Source organism: Gorilla gorilla, chromosome 19 (genome assembly GCF_029281585.2).
Source record: "Gorilla gorilla gorilla isolate KB3781 chromosome 19, NHGRI_mGorGor1-v2.1_pri, whole genome shotgun sequence".
NCBI classification, from domain to species: domain Eukaryota; kingdom Metazoa; phylum Chordata; class Mammalia; order Primates; family Hominidae; genus Gorilla; species Gorilla gorilla.
The window spans coordinates 26,100,594-26,118,617 of NC_073243.2; the positions used below are offsets into that span (position 1 = coordinate 26,100,594).

Genomic DNA, 18,024 nt, shown 5'->3' on the forward strand with positions numbered 1-18,024 from the left:
ATCTGCCTGCCTCGGCATCCCACAGTGCTGGGATTACAGGTGTGAGCCTCCACGCCCAGCATGGTATTGGATCTTGATTGCCCCTTTGCTTCTAGGCACTCCCTGTGGGAGGTGGTCTTAGCCTTATGAGGGGTTATGAACTTGGCCTATAATGTGATGCAATGTGAACACAACCTGTGTCAGCAGGTCCTGAATCCTCCTGCTGCTCAGTGAGCCTGGCCCCTGGAACAAAGGCTGTATGTACCAAGGCCAGCTTGCTTTGACAGTGTGGTGATTGGAGCCCCCATTCCTGCCCCTGACCATGCCCATAGAATGGAACCTCATGCTTATGGCCGGGAGCTCAGGATATGAGAGCATATGAGCTCTGGAGGTAGCCATGGGCTTACGCCTCTGACTGGTGCTTATAGGCTGAGACCTGGGGCATGTAACTTACTTTTCTAAGCCCCATTTACTTCACTGGAAAAGGTGCTACGAAGGTTTGCATACAGGGGAGAAAAAGAACAAACTAAACTGTGTGAAAGCCCCCAGCACGGGGTCTGGAACAGAGGAGGTGCTCAGAATGCGGGCTTCTTCCTGGCTGGTAGCTCCTTTTGTCTTCCCTTCTGGGCTCCTGGCCAGGAATTTAACCCCCGTCCTGGGCCCCTGCCTGGTGTGCCCTCCCAGCCTGTCTGGTGACCTCAGCTCCCTTTCCTCTTTCCCCACCTTGTTGATGCTGGTGCCTTCTGCTGCTCCTTAGAGGCCTTTAGAGAGCTGTGTGGAGGTGGAGGGTATGGGCGTGGCCTCTGCAACTAGACCAGCTGGGTTTCAATCATGCTGTCCTAGCTTGATGTCCCTGTGCATTACTTATCTCACCTGTAAAGTGAGGATGATGGTAACAGTATTTCAGGACAGGATTTTGGAAAGGATTGAATGAGTCAATGAATAAAGTGCTTAGATCAGCTTCAGGCATGTAGTGAACACCCAATAAACAGTCATCATTTCATTCCTCTGCTCTTCAGACACCACCCCAGAATGCCTCCTTGCCAATTGCCTCTGATTACCCCTCCTTCTTCTGTCCTCCCCTCCCCAACCCTACCCTCCAAACCCCCATGGCACAGGGTGGTTGCCACCCAGCAGCATCCCCAGGTACACCCCCTGGGTAGTTTCCTTGCCCACATTTAATATCAGACATGTTTGAAGCTCTGGGTTTTGGTTTTCTGGTGCCCTCTGATCTTTGACTGCAGGAGATAGTGAGGAGATGGGTATGAGGGTCAAGAAGGGTGGGGGGTCATGACTCTGGCAATGTTGCAGGAATTGAAGGAGGAATAAAATATCCTTTGCTCTACCCAGACATACCACCAGTTGCTTTCTTATTTCCTTTATGGATTGAGCCAGCTAGTGCAAGCAGAAAGTCAAGGCCACAGTGAGTTTGGTGGGAAGCCAAGTGTAAGAGAGTCAGGATTAAAAGGCTGGAGGGGCAGAGGAGGCCAGCACAGGAGACGAGGAGAAGGGGCTTGGAAGAAAGGAGACCTGGGAAGCTGAACTGCACCTGCTCCTTGTGCCTGCTCTTGTCAGTTACTGGGGACATTGATAGGCTGACCCTGGAGCAGCTGCCTGCCTTGCCCCAAAACACTGATTCATTCTGGATGGTTCTTTCTTGATATCTCTTTTTTTGGTCTCAGTACTTGGCTTGTGAGGATGGAAAGAGTTGGAAGCTGCTGGTCTCTGCCCCGTCAGCATCTCAGAGTAGGGTCATCAGCTCCTACAAGATGCCTGAGGAACCATGCACAAAATCCATTCTGTCCATTTTCTCCCAGGCAGCAATCTGGGGAGAAGGATGTGTGGCAATGGAGGGTGGGGTGCATTTTAGATGAATTAATTGGTGGACATGGTCTTGAAATTCCTGAAGAGAAGAATGAAAACACAGCAGACAGTGTTACATAGAATACAATTCAACATTACATTGATTCCTTTAGGCTTCGGGTTAGATCAAATTCTCCCAAACAGAATAGCCATGGGGAGCGTGATACAATCTAGTGAGCCTAAAACATGGAAGCTGGTTCTGTCCTTTGACCCACTGACGTGAAAAGAGTCATTGCAGGTGATGCTTTGTTGCAGAAATGTGGAGTCTGACCTGGGCTGCATTTCCAGATCAGGTGCATCCGTACCTCAGCCTTCCATGGGGCAACAGGCATTGGCAAAAAATGTCCTGCCTCAGTGTGACCCTGGAACCTTTCCAGCCCACACTCATGTGGAGGATCCCAGTGGGGATGATGATGTTTGGGGATATTTCCTCATATTCTCTTTGCTGAGAAACTAGCTTGAGTGGGCAGGGAATGGAGGCAGGTACTGCTAGAGTCTGCAAAGTGAGTCCAGAACCTGGACTTCTAGAGTTGTGGTTATCCCTAAACTTCCTTCCACTAAGACATCCATGATAGCAGTATCCAAATGGGCCCTCCTCATATAGCTGTGCCCAGGCTACAATCTCCTGGGCAGAGGAAATGAGGCACCTGGAGTGTGGGTTTCCAGTGAGTGATCTGGAGCCCATCCCATTTGCTCCCATTTAAGAATGCATCGAGGAATGCAAGAGTAATATTATAGGGCCATCAAATCTGCATTCATCTCAGAAGAAGGGAAATGATCTGCAAGGTTTGTCACTGAAGCACTAAAACTACAATTAACGACATAGCACTTGCAACACTCCCAAGATTGGTCCTGACCACCTGTGTGCAGGGCTAGAGGTGAGCTAGAGACATGGCCACACTGGCATGGGTCTCCATGAAGGCTATGGCCATCCTGGGTGAGCCTCAACGGCCATGAGTTCCCCAAACTCTGACTCCGTGGGTGGGTCAGGTAAGGGGTGGTCCCCATGACACAAGTGCTTGCCTCCATGGATTTTCTCACAATGCAGAAGGAACAAGGATGGATTCTGGCTCTGCATATGGAACTGCCATGCAGGATGGGGATATCTGGAGGGCCATGGTGACTGGGAAGGCCACAAGGCTGAGGAGTGAAGAGAATTAGCTCAAGACAAGGGTGATTCTGGTGCAGGATGCTCTCCTCTCACACCTCATTACCAAATGCTCTCCAGGGGTCTTTGGCCTAGGGCAGCGTGGCTGGCTCCCTCACAGGTACTGCTTCTGTTCTTTCACCTACGGGCCTCTTGGTTGCCACAGGGAGTTACAGAAGCACTTACTTCTCAGGGACTCTTTGCTTGCCAGGCCCTCTGGAAACCCACTTCCCGTCTCTATCATAGACACCAGGAGGCCCTCAATGTGCCTCCAGGAGAAGCTGCGCCAGGCACTTGGTGAAGAGGTGGGAAGCCAGGCAAGAGAGGGATGAAGTAAAAACATCTGGGAGGTCAGACAAATGGCCGTGCAGTTTCCTAATTCCATCATGTTTCTCCTTCCCCAAGCTACTCCTGCACACGCATAGCAGCTCCTGCTGCTTCCAATGCCGTTCTTTCCCCTCTTTGGTAACTCTTATCTTTCCTTTTGTTTTTGGGTTGGAGGACGTGGCCTCCAGGAATTTCTCCGTCCTCTATCAAGTCTAGGGTAGACACCGCCTGTGTTCCCACACCCACCCACATTTCGCCAGTTGGCTTGGCTGCCTCTCTCACCTCGGGAAGCAAGAAGACAGCAGGGACCGTGTCTTGCCCCCAGCCAGGGCTTATCCCAGAGTGCGACACTTAATAAATGTTGGCTTTTATGGTGGGTGGGGGCAGGGATAACAGAAGTTGGAATTTTCTGACGTGAATTCCATCTCTAGAAACCTACAGATCATTCAGATATGGAACTTGATTCTCTCAATTTTGATCTTGATGGACGTGAAAGGGAAAACAACCTTACAGGATCCCTCTGTATCTTTCCATTTAGCTGTTCTAGATGCAGAGATAGACGCAGGGGTAGGAAAGAAATTAGGGCAACATGCATTTTGTCCTTGGCTAATGATCAAGTTCAGAGAAGACAGTGGTCAATGAGAAAGATAAGGTCAAGCGGAAACAGTGACATCCCCTAGCCTACCCCACTGCCTCTGATGTAAATATTATATAATTAGGAACTAAACTTCTTCAGCTGACTAACCCCTAGAGTCATGTTGTCATGTCCAGGGGCACGTGCCATCTTGGAGAGTGTTTTTCCCAGGCCTCCCTTCGTTGTTCAGTCTTTGGAATGTTTGATACTTGTGATCTTGAAAGTCTGCTAAGGGAGCTAGGGCTGTCAAACCCAATGGGTCAGAGCTCAGCCATCCCTCCCTCCTCTGTAAAGGACCTCCGTGGGTCAGTTTTGGTTCCAGAAGTATGCAAATGAAGAATCCAGCTCTGGCACTCAGATATGTAAACATGAGGTTCTCCCTTGGGCATAGCCCACCCTCGAAGAATTTCCCAGCATGCATTGCACTTGGCAGAGAGAGTTGGATGAATGATGCCTGGATGCAGGGGCAGGGGGTTAGAGTGACCAAAGGGAAGGCCACAGCCGGGATCCAAGGAAGCATCAGTCAGAATAGAGATCAAGCGGATACATCTGGCAACATTCCCGGCTGCATGGAGGGTGGAGCTCCATCTTCCCCACAGGGTCAGGAAGAGCATTTTCCTGGATCAGTTTTATGGCACCCCACAGAGGAGACAGGGATGTCAGATGTTGGTCATCAGATCTTCTCCCAGTCAAGGTGGCAGGGAGATGTGGAAACCACCATCAGCGAGTCAGGAAGAAGGACTTGAGGCTGCGTAAGAAATTCGACTTCTGTCTGTGCTTCTGTTTCTTTTTGATGATGGGCACCCACACCAGCCCGCACACCAGCATCATGAGTCCCAGGGACAGGAAGCCAGGCCCTACCATTTTGAGGATGGAGAGACTCTTGTCACTCAGCTTCAAGGTGTAGGCCAAGCAGGTGATGACCACGCCGAAAAGCAGGATGGCACCGCCCACTGACATGATAACGATGGGCTTGCGGTAGATTTCCCAGTTACTCCTGGGGGTGGTGGTCCAGACAGACTCGCTCCTGGAGCTGATGCACAGGGAGCTGGCGGTCTGGCTGGGCAGCAGGTCCTTGGCTTCTGGAGACTTCTCATCGACCTCTAGAACCTTGGGGAGAGTCTCCATCGTCATGGTTGCTCAGGACTGGGCGCCTAGGACCGGCAATAGTTGGAAACAAGAGTGGAGCCAAAGGAATCCTCACACACCCTTCCTGTACTCAGCATCCATCTCTAGCCCCGCTCTCAGTGGAGGGTGAACAAGGTTTTTGTGCTGAAGCCAAAAAAGAAAATGAAATGAAATTCACATAAATAAGAAACCACCCAAGCTGGTATAATTTTTTTTCTTGCAAGAGATAAATATTATAATATTTTATTCAATAGCTTTTAATATTTAAAACAAGGAACAGTGATGCCATTTTAGAAACAAACAAGTTATAGTTTTTTGTTTGTTTGTTTGCTTGTTTTTTTTTTTAGATGGAGTCTCCCTCTGTCACCCAGGCTGGAGTGCAGTGGCAGTGACCTCAGCTCACTGCGACCTCCACCTCCCGGGTTCAAGTGATTCTCCTGCCTCAGCCTCCTGAGTAGCTGTGATTCCAGGCACCTGCCATGAAGCCTGGCTAATTTGTGTATTCTCAGTAGAGACGGGTTTTCACCATGTTGGCCAGGCTGGTCTCGAACTCCTGACCTCAAGTTATCCACCTGCCTCGGCCTCCCAAAGTGCTGGGATTACAGGCATGAGCCACCACACCCGGCCAGCTATATTTTGTTGAATGGCATTTTATTTTCAGACCCAACCACTTTCTAGTTGTCTGATCTTGATGGAATTACTCAACCTCTCTTTGTCTCAGTTTTCTTATCTATAAGATGAGGATAATGTTACTTCTTTCATAGAATTTTCAAAACGGTGTGAGTTAAGGGATGTAATGCATTGAAATAATGCCTAGCATATGGCAAGTACTCCATAAATGATATCGTTTGTCTATTAGAAGAGTGATGCTTTACAGATAAATTCTGCATGTGTGTCCTGTGCCAGACACTGCATCAAACACTTCCTTTATTAAATTGAAACCTGACAATAAACCTGTGAATTAGGCATTAGTCCTGTTTTCCTGATGAGATAGTGAAGCTTCAGAGAGGTGAAGCAACTTCTTGAAGATCACACGATAAGGAACAGCCTGAGCTCAGATTTGAACCCTGTCACTCCTACCAGGCTATGCATAGTCTGGAGAACACCGTTTCGTGCAGCCTGGGCTTTCACGTGCTCTGTCAGCAGAGGACAGTGATGTCACAGGTTCACAGTGCAACCTTCTTTTTTTTTTTTTGAGATGGAGTTTCACTCTTGTTGCCCAGGCTGGAGTGCAATGGCGTGATCTCAGCTGACCGCACCCTCCGCCTCTCGGGTTCAAATGATCTTCCTGCCTCAGCCTCCTGAGTAGTGGGGAATACAGGCATGCACCACCACACCCAGTTAATTTTGTATTTTTAGTAGAGATGGGGTTTCTCCATATTGGTCAGGCTGGTCTTGAACTCCTGACCTCAGGTGATCTACCTGTCTTGGCCTCCCAAAGTGCTGGGATTACAAGCATGAGCCACTGTGCCTGGCCCCCACAGTGCAACCTTCTAAGATCTAAACGCCACCCTTCCCTACCCTCCATGTTAATTACATCAAGGCCAATTTCCAGCTTCCTATTCTCAGGCCTGGAAAGGTATGGAGTCTCACTCAATTGCCCACCCCAGGGTCTAATCGAGAGCCCATCTGCATAGCTCTCAGCCACTGGGGCTCCCTCATCACTAACCCTGACTCAGGGGGGGTAGATGGTCACCCATGTGGAGCAATTTCAGGGCTGGGCTGCAGAGAAGCACTGCTTGCCCGCCAAATACTTCACCAGACCAGTGCTTTCTCAAATTCTTTTAATGTCCGATTAAAGCATTTCATTCTTTTCTTTCTTTTTCTCTTCTTTTGTTTTTTGTTTTTTGAAGTGGAGTTTTGCTCTTGTTGCCCAGGCTGGAGTGCAGTGGTGCGATCTTGGCTCACTGCAACCTCCGCCTCCCAGGTTCAAGTGACTCTCCTGCCTCAGCCTCCTGAGTAGTTGGAATTACAGGTGCCCACCACACCACACAGCTAATTTTTGTATCTTTAGTAGGGACAGGGTTTCACCATGTTGGTCAGGCTGGTCTTGAACTCCTGACCTCAGGTGATCCACCCTCCTTAGCCTCCCAAAGTGCTGGGATTACAGGTGTGAGCCACCGCACCCAGCCTAGATTAAAGCCTTTCATTTCATAATCAGAAATGTGGGTTCAAGGCAAAGGTCTATATACTTACAACAAGATAATAAGATGTAAATGACTGATATTAGATACTTTCCTGAGGATAGGTTCTGTCTGAGAGAGCCCAGGTTCCCTGCCTGGAGGTTTCACAGTTACTGCCCTGATTCATCTTTCAGATGTCTCCAAGGTGTCTGTACAGTGCTTTGTACCCCAGAGATTTTATACATCTTTAATTGAATGAGTAAGTAAATGAACAACTCTCTCTCCCTTCTTTCCCTTCCTCTTCCTTCCACTGGTTGCTAAGGACAAACACAGGACCTGCTCCACTTATATAGAAACCACTTACACACTTATTTATCTTCTAGCAGGAGCCTGGTGCCTCCCCTGCAGTAAGCTCAGGCGGTTGCTGCTCTCTGGGACAGAGCCCACAGGCTCTCTCCTCCTGTACCCCGAGTCCTCAAGCTCTCTGGCTGTTCTCTGAGGGTCCCTTGCCTGCTTGGGATGACTTTCCTTAAGCAGCTCTCCGAGGCTTCTGCTCTTTCTGCCTCTTCAGATGAAGAGGGAGACCTTGGCCTCTGGACCTTGGCTTCTACCCTCTTTCCTGGCCAAGAATCCTGCGATTCCTCTTCTGGCTTCTTCTTCTGTTTCCTGTTGGGCTACTCATGCCCCACTCACGTCAGCATTTACAAATATCTCTATTTGTGAGTGGGATGTGGGAGATTTCTTTCCATAGCAAAAAATTGTATTGGGGAAGGTGGGCTATTCATCCCGGTCACCATGAAACCACTCGCCCCAGCTCAAATAGGGTGCCTGCTAGGGAGGCTAGAATAGTCTCAGATATGGGGTGGGGTGCACTTTGGGAAACCATGTTACTTGGGATAAAGGAGGTGGTGTCTGGAGCTGGTGGCTCCCAAGCCCTGATACATGTTACATTTATCTGCAACCTGCCCCTTCCTCTTGACCAAGGCACTTCTACACAGAGAGGAGTCCTTTACTGAATGCGTTCTCCTTCAATCCTTCCGATGACGTCAATTTCAGCGGAGTCCCTCCAACCTGTTCATTCCAACCCTCACTGCTCAGGCCTGAACTTTTCTGAACTAGTGTCTTCCCTGACCCCAAGAATAATGATTCCATTCTCTAGAACAAGCAGTTACAGATCCCTCACCATTAACAGGGGGAAATAGGAGTTGTAACCAAGGCCTTCAGAATTCGGCCTTGGTAATGTTACAGTTTGGATCTCTGCTTCCTAAGACTCTGAAAATATTACAAGGTGCTTTTGTAACTGTAGGCACCCAGTGTGTGCTTCCCTTTGGAGCCTGTGGTATATTTGCATAAGCAAAGTAGCCATTTAAAAAGTGATTTTTTTCCCCCCTGTGGGCTTGGGGGTAGGGATGGGTTCATAAAGCTGTTAGGAGACCTTGTGCTGGTTACTGCAATCTGGTCTCATATGAGGATGTTTGATCATCTTCAGCAGAATTTATTTTTCTCAGTAGTCATTTCCATCCCTTTTCAGTGAAGACATGGGGCAATATGATGGCTGTTTCCCGAGGTTGGAAAGGTTGTGATGAAGGAATTAAATGCAGTGATTCTCAGTGGTGCCAGAGAAGATAGCTGGGGCTGGGCAGGGGAAGGGCTTGCTCCTGGGAGCTGCCATCTGGGAGTGAGGGGGCTCAGGAACAGGAAGTGTTGAACTGGAGGCTGGGGCCACTGCAGGGACATTGGACTGTAGATTCTGAGAGAGGAAAATGGGCCTTGCTGGAAGTAACTAAGACCTTCTTTCTGGCTCTGCAACGCGGTCGCTAGTTCAGTCTCATTTTCTAGGGGCAGAGACTGAGGCCCAGTGGGGTTTAGGAGTTTGGCGAACTATACCAACCCCCGCATCAGGCCAAGGTCTTCGGCCTCAAAGCTCCTTGCACTGCACAGCAGCTAGTCTGGATGGGTCCCAAAGGTTCCTCAACTACAAGAATCTTGAGATTTTCACTTTGTGGCTCCATTCTGTAGTAAAATAATCTCTCAATGAATACAGAATGACTTAGATTCATAATCCCCTAACATTGACCCACTACGTGATGTGAGAAAGAAGAATTCTGTTGTAAGTTTTTCATAATGTTACATTTATTCAGTTTGAAGGACTATTTTTTATTCTGAGATCATAATGTAATGGAGTGGAGTCCTTCCTTGGCATTAGAATAGTCTTCATTTTATGAAATAATTATGATGGAAGAGGATCATTGGTTTTGTTAGTAACTGCTCAGAAAAAAATTGGCCACCACTATGTAGATGTCTGTCTATGTATCTATCTATCTATCTATCTATCTATCTATCTATCTATCTATCTATCTATCTATCTATCATCATCTATCTGCAATGGTCCATGAAATCCCAAAGAAAAGCAACTATTCATTTGTTGGGAGGGAGGATGTGTCTTTGGGAGAGTGAATGGGCAGGGAGGCACTTCTAGGCAATGACTGAAAGAGAAGCAGTTCTCTTCCCCTGAGCAGAGGGAATGCCTACCCTCCTCTCCCTCCCACACTACTCTCTGTAACTGTGACCAGGCAAAAGGCAAGGAGCATCTATAAACAGAAGCAGGCAGGCAGGGCAGGGCTGTGAGTGGAACTCTGTACTGGGAAGAATTAAGCCTACTTATTCACAGTTCCAACAAGTCACTAAACTTACTTGCAGAAGCTGCTTGTGATGGAAAGACCCAGGTCTTTGGCATCAGAGTGACCACAATTTGAACGCAGTTTGCCACTTACATGCTGTGGGACCTCGGTCAGGTTACTTCAGCCCCTGAGCCTTACAAGCCCCATATAAAACAGGGATAATGGAGTGTCTACCTCATAGGGTTGCAGTGACAGTCACATTTCAAATAACACTGCTATATTGTCTGACACATTCTACGTGTTCAGGAAATGGCCTTGGTTGCCATTGCAATTATTTTCTTTCTGGGTCTCTGTTTTTCCATTTATAAAATGAAGGAGTTTTCTTAGCTATTTCAGATAAGTCTATAGGTAATGAATCAGCTTGAAATCTGAAAATTGAGGTTTTCAGAAAATCACCAATTCATGGGCTGTAGTAGTTTTATAACATTTTATTAAAGCCCCAATAAGATTCCATTTTTTCTGTATACCAGGGCTTTTTAACAATGGCACTGTTGGCATTGTGGATTGGAAAATGGATTGCTGTGGCAGACTATAGGATTGTAGGATGTTTGTATTGTAGGATAGTTAGCAACATTCCTGGCCTCTACCCACTAGATGCCAACAGTACCTCTTCCTCCCTGTTGTTATTATCACAATAAAATATATCTCCAGACATTGCAAAGGTCCCCTGGGGTGGGCAAGATCAATGTGGTGGATCAAAGGCTGCTCTGGCCAGCCTTTCCTCCTGCCTAGCTTGAAAATTCAGGATAGAGACTGGGCTTCCTCATCTTCTACCCCATGGCACCTGGCTCAGCCTGGCACTTGGCAGTTGCTCAGAGGACGTGGCCCAGATGCTGCAGCTCTGTGGGGGACAAGGTAACACTCAGGGGGCTGGTCCAGTGAGAACCACCCTTTTCCGCTTCAATTAAGTTACTGGTAGTTTGGTTTGTGTGATTCAGGAGATCCTTCACTCACTGTAGGGAGTTGAATTGTGGCCCCCAAAAGATATGTCTACCCAGAACCTCAGAATGTGACCTTATTTGGAATAAGGGTCATTGCAGATACAATTAAGATAAGGATCTTGAGATTAAAACATCCTGAGTGAGAGTGGGTTCTAAATCCAATGATTGGCATCCTCCTTCTAAGAGAAGGGAGAAGGGAATTTGACACACAGAGGGGAAGGCTATGTGCAGAGGAGAGATGGAAGGAATGTTTCTACAAACCAAGGCATGCCAAGGGTTGCTCGAGGCTGGGAGAGAGGCAAGGAGTGGATTCTCCCTCTGAGCCTCCGGAAAGACCCAACCCCACTACCACCTTAATTTTAGACTTCTGGCCTCTAGGAATGTGAGACCTTCAATTTCTGTTGTTTCAAGTCACCAAGTCTGTGGCAATTTGTCATGGCAGCCCTAAAAATTAAGTATACTCAGTTTCCTTTAAGGTCCTGATGCCCCAGACTGGGCAAGGACTGAGGCCCCAGAGAGGATGGGCCTATGGAGGAGCAGGAGAAGCCTGGAGTTGCAGGGCCTCCTGGACTCACCTCAGATTTGAATGTCAGCTCGCCTGCAGGGCAGCAACTGGAGAAGGGCGGATGGGTCCTTCTCCCCTGGAGGCCAGTTTGGAGCTTCAGAAGGCTGAGTTAGTGGGTGGGGACTTAATTACAGTACACAACCAGGCTGAGCAGGCTGCAGGCTGGCACCAAGAAACAGTGCCAGTCTGGGACTATACAGCAACCAGAAGCCAGACAGAGAAAGAATGCATGCGATGTGATCTCATTTCCGTAAAATTCAAATACGTGTAAAACAGTCTATGCTATGAGAGCTTAGGATAGTGGCTGCCTTTGGTGGGGGTAGTGACTGGAATGGGGACTTTTGAGGTGCTGGCAACGTTCTGATTCTTTTTGAGTCGGAGTTTTGCTCTTGTTGCCCAGGCTGGAGTGCAATGGCACGATCTCGGCTCACCGCAACCGCCGCCTCCTGGGTTCAAGTGATTCTCCTGCCTCAGCCTCCTGAGTAGCTGGGATTACAGTCATGTGCCACCATACCCAGCTAATTTTGTATTTTTTAGTAGAGATGGGGTTTCTCTATGTTGGTCAGGCTGGTCTCGAACTCCCAACCTCACGTGATCCGCCCACCTCAGCCTCCCAAAGTGCTGGGATTATAGGCGTGAGCCACCACACCTGGCTATGTTCTGATTCCTGACCTGGCAGCTGGCTACAAGGGTGTGTACTACTGGCACAGTACACTTGAGTTGTGACCATTTTTGTGTGTGTGCAATCTATGTCAATAAAATGCTTAAACAAAGACAATTAAAAGATATAACTAAATGCAATACGTTCCTTCCTTTGGATTCTGATTAGAACAAGCCAATTGTACAAAGGCACTGGGGATAATTAGGGAAGTTTGAACATGGACTTGGATACGTCTCAGCCTCAGTGTGAACCATGATTCCTTTCCCTTTTCCATAAGCAGATTTATCCCTAGAGCTCTGTGACCTTCCATCCCCCAAACAGCACTGGTTTTCCCTAGGTAGTTGCTGACCTCTAAGGTCAAATCAACTGCATAGACCCTTAGTGCTAAGAGGATGAGAGGGGGTCTGGGGATCCACCTGACAGGCCCAGAACCCCGGAGTGATGATCCCTGACTGTATAACTTGGGGCCCATTTCCTGGTTTAAAGAAATAACTTATTCACCTCTTACATGGATATGTGGTAGGGACAGGGATGCCAGACAAGAAAAGGGAAGGGAAGAGGGTGGAAAAAACACAGAGGACAATTGATTTTCAACAAATGCATCAAAGCAATTCAACGTGGAAAGGAAAGTCATTTCAACAAATGGTGCTGGAACAACTGGATATTCACATGGAAAAAAGAATGAAACTTGATCCCATTTGACGTCATCAACAAAAACTAGAGCTGGATCCTGGGTCTAACCTAAATGTAAAAGGTAAAACTATAAAGATTTTTGGGGAAACCACAGGAGAAAAATCTTTGTGACCTGGGGACAGGCATAGATTTTGTAGACAAGATAGAGACAGAAAAAAAAATCAATAAAATAGATATCATCAAAATTTAAAATGCCTGCTCATTAGATGACACCATGAAGGAAATGAATAGGCAAACTCTGAACTGTGACAAAATATTTACAAAATATGTATCTGGGCTGTGCACAGTCATTCATACCTGCAATCTAATCCTAGCACTTTGAAAGGCCGAGGCAGCAGATCACTTGAGGTCAGGAGTTCGAGACCAGCCTGGCCAACATGGTGAAACTCTGTCTCTGCTAAAAATACAAAAAATCAGCTGGGTGTGGTGGTGCATGCCTATAATCCCAGCAACTCTGGAGGCTGAGGCACGAGAATCACTTGAAATTGGCAGATGGAAGTTGCAGTGAGCTGAGATCTCGCCACTGCACTCCAGCCTGGGCAATGGGGCGAGATTCCATCTCAAAAAAAAAAAAAGTATCTGTCAATGCTACATATGATTAATAGACAAAGAGCCCAGTTAAAATGGGCCAAATGTTTAAATAAACTCATTACAATATAACAAGTGAACAAGGAACCCAGGAAAAAGTGCTTGACATTGATGTTTAACAGGAAAATACAAATTAAAGCCACAATGAGACATCACCACACATGCACTACAATGGATAAAATGTGAAAATCTCACAATACTGTAGGTTGGTGTGAACGTGGAACAACCCGAGCTGGTGGGAATGTAAAATCGGTTGTTTTTTACAAAGTTAAATATACATCTACCCTTTGACCCAGCAGTTCCACTTCCAAATGTTTATTTGTCCCAGAGAAATGAAAAGGCATGTCTGCAAAAAGACTTGTTTAAGAATAGTCATAAAAGCTTTATTCATAATAGCAAAAAAAAAAAAAAAAAAGAAAAAAGAAAAAGAAAAAGAAAACAACCCCAATGTCCTTCAACAGAAGAAAGGATAAATGGTTGTATAATCACACAATGGAATGTTACTAAGCAGTAGAAAGGAGCTAACTTCTGAAGCGCACAACAGCATGGATGAGCCACACAGACATGCTGGGTGGAAGAGATCGGATATGAAAGAGTACCTATATGGCATGTTTCCATCTACCTGGCATTCTGAAGCCAGCTAAGAACTAATTAAGGTGGCAAAGCTCAGAAAATGGTTGTGGGGCTTGAGGAGGAACCAACTGGAAGATACACGAGGAAATTTCCCAGGGTCGATGGACATGTTCTGTGTGGTGACATTGGTGGGGGTTGCATGAGGGACCCATTTGTCAATATGGTGTTGTTAGATCTGTGCATTTCTTTTTCTTTTTCTTTTTTTGAGACAGAGTTTTGCTCTGTTGCCCAGGCTGGAGAGCAATGGCGAGATCTCAGCTCACGGCAACCTCTGCCTCCCGGGTTCACGGCAACCTCTGCCTCCTGGGTTCACGCCATTCTCCTGCCTCAGCCTCCCGAGTAGCTGGGACTACAGGCGCCGCCACCATGCCTGGCTAATTTTTTCTATTTTTAGTAGAGATGGGGTTTCACCGTGTTAGCCAGGATGGTCTCAATCTCCTGACCTCATGATCTGCCCGCCTTGGCCTCCCAAAGTGCTGGGATTACAGACGTGAGCCACTGCGCCCAGCGTTTTTTTTTTGTTTTTTTTTTTTTTAACTACAGAAGGTTAGAACCTGACTAGCACCGCTTTACCAAGTCACTGGTCCTGTTCCTTCCCACCCGGTGGTTGCAAAAATCTCCCTTTGATATTACAGCCAGGTGTTAGGATGGAAGTAGCTCACAAGGCGGCATGGAGGCAGCTGTGAAGGGGCAAAGGCAGGACACACTGACCAACTCCTCCCTGCCTCCCTTCTTTGGCCTAAGGGACCGCTCACCTCACCAAGGCAGGCTTCCTTCTGCTGGCCGAAGTTCCTACAAAAATCTCCAATGTACCTCAGCTGCTTCTCCAAAGCCAAAGAAGCCATGAGGCTGGGGAGGGCAGGTGCTTTTTATACAATAATAAAAACTACCATTTATCAAATGCTTAGTGTGTGGTGGGAGCCATGCTAAATGCTTTGTCTGCATTGCCTCATTTCATCCTCCTACCCAGTCACTCCTCTGGGGAAGCTATATTCTTGCCCCACTTTGCAGGTGAGGAAACTGAGGATCAGAGAGGTATAAGTGATTTGCCCAAGATGACTCACAGATGAGGAGAGCATCTGGATTGGAATGTGAGTTTTGCAGCCAGCCTGGCTCCAGACTCTGTGTCCAAGTCTATTCCGCCCCTCTTTGGGGCGGTTTTAACGTTTATTTTCAAATTATGGGAAAAGCAAGTGGGGAGGATGCCCAAAGTAGGACATAGTGAACAGAACTGCAGCCTTGGCTGAGGATATAGGCCTAGGACTGTTGGTTAGAGCTGCCAAGGATGCCGGGGTCCCCGAGCTGGGGCCAGCAAGCAGCAAGAGGCCAGCAAGAGGCCTGTGGCACAGTGGCCTTAAAGTCACCACTGTCACCATGCCACAAATCCAACATAAGATGCCTGGCATGTGCCACTTTCTTCGCCTGGGGAGTCTCTTTTAATCCTCTGCTTTAGGAGGGTAATACTATTATCATTCCCATTTTGCAGCTAGGAGCACAGGCTCAGAGCTGCCAGCCTCCAAATCCTGATTTTTTTTTTTTTTTTTGAGATGGAGTTTCGCTCTTTTGCCCAGGCTAGAGTCTTCCTTCCATCTCTCCTCTGCACATAGCCTTCCCCTCTGTGTGATCTTAGCTCACTGCAACCTCCACCTCCCAGGTTCAAGCTATTCTCCTGCCTCAGCCTCCTGAGTAGCTGGGATTACAGGTGCATGCCACCATGCCTGGCTAATTTTTGGATTTTTAGTAGAGACGGGGTTTTGCCATGTTGGCCAGGCTGGCCTCGAACTCCTGACCTCAGGTGATCCACCTCCCTCAGCTTCCCAAAGTGCTAGGATTACAGGCGTGAGCTACTGCGCCTGGCCAGTCCTGCTCTTTTATTTATGCTTTCTCAAGGAGAGGGCCCTGCCTTTTTTTCTTCTTGTTTTCTTCACCGCCTTCCTTGCATTCTACCACCCTATACCTGTACATCTCCACCTCCGAACTCACTCCCCAGCCTTTCCCTGGTGCTGCCCTCCTTCGAACGTGCTGAAATACAGTTGGTATTAATAGGGTTGTCAGATTTAGAGAATAAAACTACAAGGTGTCCAGTTACATTTCAGCCTCAGATCAACAACGGATAGTTTTTTTCATGTAAAAATGTTCCAGTATTGCATGGGACCAACGCATGCAAAAAATGTATTTGTTATTTGACAAATTCAAATTGAACTGGGCATCTGGCAAAACATCTGGCACCCCTAATATTGTAAGAGATCCCGCTGTGCTGCTGTGCTTGGGCCTGGAGTTATCTGGCCCTTCCTGAGCTTCTGCCCCTCAGGCCCCACCATCTAGAGAGCTCTGATAGCACCTGGGCTATTCTGGAAGTTGCAAGAGCTGAAAGCAGAGGAGAGAGGCACACATTACCTCACGGCTGGGAGGCTGGGCCCAGCGAGGGGAGTCTGGGGGAGAAGCGGGGAAGGCAGGATGGAAGTGGTGGGAAAAACACCATGTATTATTCATGTGGAAGACCCAGAGTGGTAAGAAGTGGAGGGTCCTCCTGTTTCCCTCACGGAGTCCCCGTTAACGCCCCACCCAGCTCCAGCTAGCCAGTGGTCGTCCCCACGGTCCCTTATCTTCTCTGGCGGTGCTGTCTTCCCCTCACCAGGACATTCAGTTGGTGACTGTCCACCCCTCTGATAAGATGAGTGGGGGCCAAGTGTCTGGGCTAATAGAAGCTAGAGGGTTTCTGAGTAAGCCGCTGCTGTCACCATGGCCATGGCCACCCATCTGTCACCTGCTCATAGCGCTTCTAGGAAGGGAAGTTTCCCAAAGGTCACAGTCAACCTAGAGGGTGCCACCCACCTCCCTTGTTGGGCCACCCAGCTGGTGCCCAGACCCTGGCCAGTGACAGGGTAGAAAAATAGCTCGGGCGATTGCGTGTGTGACCACAGCTGGCTTTACCCGGATGCAGGGTCCTCACGGCACACAGTTGCCTGACTGAGCCACGTCTTTGTCCGTGTTTGCATGTGCCTGCCTTGCTCCCCCTGTCTGAGATAAAACTCCCGAGGCAGCCAACGCACTCCACCTTGTTTTTCTGGCACCTGCCCCAGACACCTGCCACAGCTGCAGGAGGAAGACATTGGCAGCTGCAGAGGTCTGATACAGGGTGCTCAGGAGGACGGCTGGGGTCTGAGATTCCACCCATGTACTCTGGGGTCTGGGGGTGGCCTTGCACTTTACTGTCTGGCTTTTTTGCTTCTTCTTCCACTTAGATTTGGGAGGAGAGTCCCTGCCCAGCCCTTCCCACAATGGCTGCTAAGAATGAAGGCTAGATGCTATAGACGCAGGACTGAAGCAGCCCTCTGCCCACAAATTCCCTTCTTCCCGGTACACAGCAAGGGGCGGCCCCCCTTCCTCTGGCCACCACTGTCTGCCAAGACCCTCAGCAGGCAGTGCCTCCAGGCTGACTTCACCCCCTCCCAGGGCATAGCCCCCTCTTCTCCGCTTGTTGTTCATGCTTGCCTTCCAACCCCAGTTTAAAGACAACATGCTCCAAGGCAAAGTTAAAACCTGCTCCTTCCTCCAGCGAGATGGAAGGAAGGGCAGAGGGAAATGTTCCCTCCTTACTTACTGTCCTCGATGTCCCAGGGGAGGATGGGGGACCTGGGAATCACTCGGTGCTCGTGCAAGGAGGAAGCCGGCAACGAGTTTCTGCTCAAGTCCATGCCAGCCAGAGAAAGCCACCCTGACCACGTCCAGAAGTCAGTGTGTTGTGAATCCCAGCAACTGAGCAGGCTCCAGCAGGGATGGATGAGCTCACCAGGCGATGGCCTAATGGGTTAACTCTTTGCGAGCTGCTGGCATGGGTCCTCAGACTGTGGCTTTCTCAGCTCTGCTCAGCCACAATTAGTTGAATCTTGTGAAAAATTCATGATGCTTCTCTGCAGTCTGTCTTCAAGTTTCATGGAGGCGTGCGTTCCGTTGGTGCCCGGGCAGGGCAGCTTCTCCTGACCCAGGCTCAGAAATCAGAGGACCTGGAGTTTCTGGGTTGGTGGAGGTGTGTGGTGGCCATGGTGGTGGGGATGAGT

General features: G+C 48.4%; 1 protein-coding gene across 1 annotated transcript; it reads right to left on the reverse strand.

Annotated features, from left to right (window-relative positions):
• Positions 1-1,098: 1,098 nt before the first annotated feature.
• PIRT (phosphoinositide interacting regulator of transient receptor potential channels) lies at positions 1,099-17,710 on the reverse strand. Its single transcript, XM_004058598.5, has 2 exons — positions 17,568-17,710; positions 1,099-5,222 (listed from the first exon to the last, which is right to left on the reverse strand). Exon 2 carries the CDS (start codon positions 5,082-5,084, stop codon positions 4,671-4,673), a length of 414 nt encoding a protein of 137 aa, XP_004058646.1. The 5' UTR covers positions 5,085-5,222; positions 17,568-17,710; the 3' UTR covers positions 1,099-4,670.
• Positions 17,711-18,024: the final 314 nt, after the last annotated feature.

Excerpts from the sequence above, each read along its gene's own strand:
- PIRT (XM_004058598.5), bottom strand. The coding sequence starts at position 5,084 with ATGACGATGGAGACTCTCCCCAAGGTTCTAGAGGTCGATGAGAAGTCT.